Genomic DNA, 7,993 nt, shown 5'->3' with positions numbered 1-7,993 from the left:
AGGATAATCTAGTTTTGGAAATTTGTTTTAAATGTTCCTGGCTGTTGTTAAAGGTCGTATTTTCATACTGTGAATTGTATGTTAATGGATCGCGTTTCGCTCAACTCTCTTCTGGCACTTTGTTTGACTTTTCGTTTATTACACATCTCGTATTAAGTTATATTTATTAGTTATTAGTTAGTTACAGACAATTAACAAAAACGTTATATTTATGGATATGATTGTTTATAACCTTTTTAATCGTTTAATTACGGTTATTGTTAGAATTCCGCGCCGCCATTACTATGACATGATCTACAGGACGAGCCCTTTCCAAAAAGGTATCACACATTAAAATCGGACGATTAGCAAAAAAGTTGTATTTATGGGTATGATTGTTTATAACCTTTTTAATCGTTTAATTACGGTTATTGTTAGAATTCCGCGCCGCCATTACTATGACATGATCTACAGGACGAACCTTTTCCAAAAAGGTATTACACAAACTTAAATCGGACCATTAACAAAAAAGTTATACTTATGGATATGATTTTGCTTTTCAAAGAACCGCCTGGCGCCACGTACGTCTGGAAACCGGTTCGTGTTTTCTTGCACTTTTCTAATTACCCATATGATTTAGCGACGACCAAAATTCACTTTTGTGTAGAAGACAGTATACGCATTCTGATTTGGTAATCATACCTGATGTTATGTTAATTAGTTTTCAATTTTTGGGACTCTAAAGTTAGAGAATTTTTCTATATATTTTACTGTTTTTCGCGGAATTTAAGGTGTTCCCGCCCAAAATCTGAGCCGCCAAAACTATGTTAGGCTCTACTCCACGAGATCTTTCTAATGAGCTATTAATCATTAAAATCGATACACAAACAAAAAAGTTTTTTTTATGGATGGAATTTATGAGTAACTTCACACTGGTACTGCACTCATATATTGCGAGTTATATGAAAATTCCGATATAAAAATGCTACGTTAAAAATAGAAATGATAAAGATGAGTTTTTCTAATGTAAAAGGACAAACTGCGTAGAGGTGATGACGTTTACGCTGCGGTCGACTGAGCTGTCATCTGAAAACTCGCTTCACTATATTACCGCTACGAATTCAGTGATATTTGATGTTAGTGCTCAGTACTCCCGTAGAAGGCACCGGCTGTAGATCAGGCAGAGCTGCTTTCTCTGTCGTTCCACGCGATCTCTAATAACATCTCCGCTTTCGATCCCTACCACCATCAGAGCCGGTTATATTTCGAGTGTGGTCCGCATAACGAGAAAAGAAAATTAATAAGTCGGCTGAGAGCGACGCGTTTGCGCCCGCATTACGTAAGGGAAAATGAAAGGAGCCGCGCCGGTCCGAACCGGCAGACCGCGGTACGTAACGCAACCTTCGAAATCGACACGATCACTCCTATATTCGTCGTCGGCGCATATTGTCGTCGTTTTTTCGAATTTGTTTCTTTAACCGCCGGTAGATACGTGTACACGCGCGTGTGCTTCTCATTTTGTTAGTGTTAAGTTAAGATTGGCGCCTTCTCACTTTACCAAACGTTTTTTGGAGACGACGACGACGGCGCGCCAACAGCAAACGTGAGTCGATTCACAATGGTTTCTTTTCAGTTCTCCTTTCGCTCTCTTTCGCCTTGAAGATGAATGGATCCATGATTCATTCATCTTCGAGAGGCAAATTACCACAAAACGCCTTCTTCTTGTTTACAATTTAACACACATTGATTACTTAGTAAGAATTCCCACAATTTTGTAATTTATGCCATTCTTTTTTTTTCTTATTGGATTATGTGTGGAATTCTTTTTTGAAATATTAAAGATGTAACTTCTGTTGTGATAACAGCATACCAAAAGCGGTAAAATATGCACAGACGCCAGGATTCGATTGAATAATTCAACACTGATGTCGCTAAGCAGTAAAACCATTGATATCTGATGGACACAATTTACTTACACTTCCTGCTGTCACTGTATTGTGGTAAAAATAAAAGTTATGATGTTGTTTGAATGCTAATTAAATTAGAGCTTCTCGGTATTAACCCAACCCAATAATTCTTTTGATGTTACACAATGTTATTTGTTTTATTATTATTTTTTTATTAAATTAATCAGACGTAGAGATTAAGCGATAAGCGATAATTATTAGTGATAAGTACCTACCAGAAATAAACAGTGATCCAACTGCAAGATCATTTTATACCTTTTTTGCAAACATTCTCTCATCACTTTATCATGCTAAGTTTTACTAAGTAAATGCTAAAATTAGATAATATGCTAAAATTAGATACATATTTAAATTTAGTTAAATAACCCACTGTGGTAAATTGTTAAATATTGTTAGGAGTCATCTTATAGTACGTAGTACAGACTTATTAATGTTTCTTGTTTCTCGTATGTCTTATGCCGACGAACATTATTGCTTATTTGTTACAATATAGCAGTTGTAAAGAGGAGCGGGAAGTGAAGACGCTAGCACGCAGAGTAGATTTATCGCTCCCTTATGTAATATCCGCATTGAAGCAGCGCCATCTGTCCGTTGCGGGTCCGAATGCGAGACTTGAATCCGGTCGCGAAGAGAGATCTCGGGGACGTACGGGAAGGGCTAATGTGCTGGTACTGAACGCATTAGCATAATTGCACTTGGCTGCTTATGTTTTCACACGTCGATCTGATCGAGTGTAATTGCTCGCACAGTTAAGAATTTCTATTGCGGGAAAACGAACATTTTTCTAGGTACATCCGTCTCTAGAATCGTCTTCGGTCGGTTCGGCCCTTTCCGCAGGCAAATAATTCCAAAATTGGATGTGCTGGAACGTGAACGTAACTATTCGCATAAACTATTCCCTGTCGCGACACCATAAATCGACGAGAAAGGGAATTCGCGACGCGCTGCAGAGGGCGTGCCTCTCACAATATTGGGAACCAGGAAATGAGCATTGTGGAGCCGGCAGTAAATAATCAATAGCGATGGTAACTCACGCAGGACACCGGACCGCTATGGGGCATTCACGTCGCCTTATCTGTTCGGATATTTATACGAGACCGATAAATTTTAGCTGTTTCACGCATTGCCCGCGCAGGCGGTGAGATATCTTGTCCTCATGTCAAACATGCGCTTCACACGATCACCACCATAAATGATATATTTTACCTTCTATCCCACCAATAAGCATCAATGAACGAATAAATGAATGAAAATACGTGAATAAGTACCAAGAATTTGCGTTAAATCCCATCAACTAATAATACTAAATACCCAATACACTGTTCGTATTCAATTTATTATCGTTATTAAACGTTAGTTTTTCATAGAAAATCCAAATAATCAGATAATTGAGTGGTTATTGCTCAACTCGGATACTTCATGTGTGTGAAAACACCTCCGCTCAGCTGCTGGCGGCCGTAATTACAAATTGCTTTTTGTGTAAATACCGACGCGCATTACATACATATAAAAGCGATTGGTGGCTAATTGCAAATAGATAACACGTAAAGGAATGCGCGTAATATTGCAGAAATACCTTTAAGAATGGTATCGTACGACAATAACAACGTTAAGTTATATCCATACGAAACGGCACAGATTGTTCGATTGCCACACCAAAGCCGAAGGTCGCCGATCGAGAACGGTTTACGTCGGTAAAAGGAGCACAGGTTAGCTGCACACAGCAGACGTATTTCACTTGTTTCTCTAAGCCGTCAATGCGAAAAAGAAAATTTTTCGAGAAATCTCCCACGCCTTGTTTTTGTTGACCGGACAATAGGTTAATAATTTCTCGGTAATTATTCCATTCCCAAGTGAGTCAAGTGCATTTGAAAGGTCTTTCCAAGAAATTGTATTAGTGTAAATAAATTAGAACACAAGTTAAGGAAATTACGATAATAAATTTCCTATACGATATTTGTACAATTGAACTAAAACTAAAACTAACACTATAAATAGAACTATAAATAAAAAAAAAGGAATTTTAATACACGTTTAAGGACTTGGTTAGATTACTGTAAAAAAAGATTCTTGTTACTGTTGGTATAGAAATGTTTGGAATTCAAAGTTGGTGTTCTAATTTTGCGTTGATGTCTCCGTGGAAGTAATGAGTAAAAAGTGTGTAGACGAACCGCTATAGATATAAAACCATGTAGTTCTCATGTGGGAAAATGTTAAATGTGACTGTTCGCTCATTAAAGTGGCAAACAACGGCGAACCGGTGCAGAAATAAAATCGTAGCGGCAGTGAGATCACGAAGAGTTAGACCGAGACGCGCTGGTTTTGCAGTGCGCGCGGTTACCTATTGGCCATAAATGTCAAGGCAGTCGTTGTCGGGCGGCCGTGCGGATATTTGCATGCGCGATAACGTAATGCGTTATTACTACAATGTCGGTAGATTATGGTCGCTGGACGAGCGCGGCTAACTACAAGTATATCTACGGTCTATGTAGATCTAGAAGCTGCTCTTCGCGACCCGGCCACAGCCCCAAGGTATAGAATAAGTCCTTCGGTGGAGTTATGAGCCCGGGTCCGGCTCGTAAGGAACATATTCTGACCTTCTGAACGAATAAAGAACACGCTAGGGAAATTGCTTAAAGTGCAAAGTAAATAGAAACTGCTAAATATATAAATACCTGCAAGTAACAAAGCTCAACGTTGTTCTAACCTTACGATCTAACTTGGTTATTTCAATGCTAGATCAAGGCGGTTACCATTGTTGCGTGCCGTGACACGGTTTACTGATGTTCTTATTTGGAAGTCGCTACAACTAACTGAATTGTCTAAAAAACCTTGTACTCGTAAATAAAAATCATTAAATCCTTTTTTGGGGATCGATACAGATCGCTATTTCAATATGTTTTCTGTTAATTGAATATACTAAAAAGGAGTTCCATCTCGTTATATCTTATTATAAGAAAGAATTATCAGAATTAAAAATAAATAGGTATTATACAGGGTGTTCCGGTGACTCGGGGCATAAAATTAACCTCATATACTAGAGCAAAAATGATGATTCGTGAAAAAAAATTATTATAAAAGTCTTCAAATGGTCAAGATATAGGCCATCAAAGTTCAGAAGGTTTAACACATTTTTCTAAATATTTTCAATACCATTTATGGTAGAGCGTTGAAATTAGGTACAAATTTGATCGGGCGGCGGCAACCATGCTATACAGGCTGTCCCTAAAATTTGTTTGCTCAGGACTTTTTTGTTCGCTCGTAACCCTACATTTATTTTTGTACTTTTTAATAGAAAATTTATTTTAGAAACTATTATCACTCTTTGAAAATTTTGATAACATGACCGTTTTCGAGTTATACGCGAAAATATTAAGCTTCGATTTCAATGGTAACACTAAAAAACAAAAAACTTCGAAAAAGTCAAGGTTGGCCATGGCAATTAAAAAAAACAAATTGAGCTGTCAACTTGCTTATGTCGTTTAAACACAAATGATAGTTTTTTGTTAGTTAAGTTTTTATTAATTTTAAGTGTTAAAAATGGAGAGTTACACATTTAGTGAACAAACTGACATGATTTTGACATTAGGGGAATGTCATGGAAACGCCGTAGCAGCCGCTAACCGTTATCGGGAGAAATTTCCGAATCGCAGAGCGCCCAATCGAAAAACATTTTTAAGGACTGAAACCCGTTTAAGGGAAAATGGGACGTTTAAGCCGAAATTTAGTAAGTAACAGTAACGTAAGATCAGTCCGAACACCCGAACTAGAAGAAGATATTCTACACTACGTAGAAGAAAATACTACAGCTAGTACTTTGGATATGGCGAGGCACTTTTTAACTTCAAAAACAACTGTCTGGAGTGTTCTTCACTAGCAACAACTTTATCCATTTCATTGTTACAAAGTTCAGGAAGTTCGACTGGCTGATTACCTACTGCGACTGCAATATTGCCAAATAATGCAGCACAAAATCCAAATTGATGATCAGTTTTCTGAAAAAGTACTTTTTACAGATGAATCCACTTTTTCTAAAGATGGAATCTTTAATTTGAGAAATTTACATAGTTGGGCGGACGAAAATCCAAGATTTAAGAAAACTTGGAAATCACAATGGAGATTTTCTCTTAACGTTTGGGCTGGCATTATGGGCGATGTAATTATTGGACCCGTTTTCTTGCCATCAAGGCTGGATGGACGTACATACAGGCGACATTTAGAAGAATTAGATGATTTTTTAGATGACGGTCCTTTAAACACAAGGCAAGCAATGTAGTATATGCATAATGCTGCTCCTGTGCATAGCACACAAGCTGTCCAAGAATTTCTGAGGGAACGTTTTCTGGGACGGTGGATTGGACTAGGAGTAGGTGCACCGATAAGTTGGCCCCCCGATCGCCGGATCTTACACCTGTAGATTTTTATTTATGGGGACGCGTTAAATCGCTAATTAACTGCGTTTAAATCAGTTGATCGAAAACGAGTTGATCAACTGAGGTTGCGAATTGTTGATTCATTTGATCAACTTCAAACTGAGATCGATGTTCTCCGCAGAGTGCGCTTTAATTTAAGACGGCGATATCAGGCGTGCATCTGCTTTAGTATTTTTTTGTTCTTTTTTATTTATTACTATTTGTTTATAATTTTATTGTTATTGTTAATATTTTTGTTGGAATTTGTTGAAATCGAAGCTTAATATTTTCGCGTATAACTCGAAAACGGTAAATGTTATCAAAATTTTCAAAGAGTGATAATAGTTTCTAAAATAAATTTTCTATTAAAAAGTACAAAAATAAATGTAGGGTTACGAGCGAACAAAAAAGTTCTGAGCAAACAAATTTTAGGGACATCCTGTATAGCATGGTTGCCGCAGCCCGATCAAAGTCAAAATTGGTTCAATGATTTTGCTTGATATTTTTTTACCCTGTACCAAATTTCAACGCTCTACCATAAATGGTATTGAAAATATTTAGAAAAATGTGTTAAAATTTCTGAACTTTGATGGCCCATATCTTAGCCATTTGAAGACTTTTATAATAATTTTTTTTCACGAGATGTCATCATTTTTGCTCTAGTATATGAGGTTAATTTTATGCCCCGAGTCACCGGAACACCCTGTATAGAAAAATATACAGCATGCCCATTATGTATGGAATATAGTATATATCTTGGTAGCTATCAACTTTATAAAAAAACATTTTATACAAAAGTTGTTTAATATTTGATTTGCCATAATAAGACAGCATTCAATTGTTTTTATTTCAGAAATAATTCGAGGTATTTGACGATCTCGGATATTTAGATTAATGTTATTGATTAATTTTTATTAATAAACAATTTTTACATTTTTTTCAAAAACTTTCTGATGTAAGGGTATAAAAATTTTACGTCATCGTAAAGAGAAAAGTAATCTCTATCAAATGAGCCTATCGAAAGGGTATATTGCCATTTAAAAAAATTCAAGTGTTAGTCGTTACTCATTTGTTTTCTGACTTAAAAACAATTGAATGCAGTCTTATTATGGCAAATAAAATATTAAGCAAATTTTGTATAAAAAAATCTTTATAAAGTCAACATTTACCGAGATATATACTATATTCCATACATAATGGGCAACAATACAGCGTGTCCCGTATCTTCCGCATCAGAGCATTATACGGTTGTAGCATACATTATTCTGAAGCGATCTTTCTAATAAAATTTTTTCGAAATGTTTATAATAACCGCATGGGAACTGTTTAAAGGAACTGTTTTTCGTCCAATCAGCAGATCGCAAATCAGACTCAGGTAATCGGTGCCACCCTCGGCCGGTCCGCTCACCAATAGATTCGTTATGGAAAGAGAAATAAACTTTTTCGATGAATCAAAGTTGTCCGTTATTGGTCGTCGTTAAACAGTTCCCGTGCGGTTATTATAAACATTTCGAAAAAATTTTATTAGAAAGATCGCTTCAGAATAATGTATTCTACAACCGTATAATGCTCTGATGCGGAAGATACGGGACACGCTGTATACACTGTATATGGTAAGCACGCATTTAAAGATAT

General features: G+C 36.6%; 1 protein-coding gene across 1 annotated transcript in view; it reads left to right on the top strand.

The window, feature by feature from the left end:
* The first annotated feature begins 990 nt into the window (after positions 1-990).
* LOC111416820 (bloated) overlaps positions 991-7,993 on the top strand; it is an 83,578-nt gene continuing 76,575 nt past the window's right edge. Inside the window, exons 1-2 of the mRNA XM_071198313.1 lie at positions 991-1,005; positions 1,517-1,582. Coding sequence (XP_071054414.1) covers positions 991-1,005; positions 1,517-1,582 — 81 coding nt within the window. The remainder of the gene's footprint in view (positions 1,006-1,516; positions 1,583-7,993) is intronic.

This window comes from Onthophagus taurus, chromosome 7, assembly GCF_036711975.1.
Source record: "Onthophagus taurus isolate NC chromosome 7, IU_Otau_3.0, whole genome shotgun sequence".
NCBI lineage: Eukaryota > Metazoa > Arthropoda > Insecta > Coleoptera > Scarabaeidae > Onthophagus > Onthophagus taurus.
This window is presented reverse-complemented; position numbering and strand designations above follow the sequence as displayed.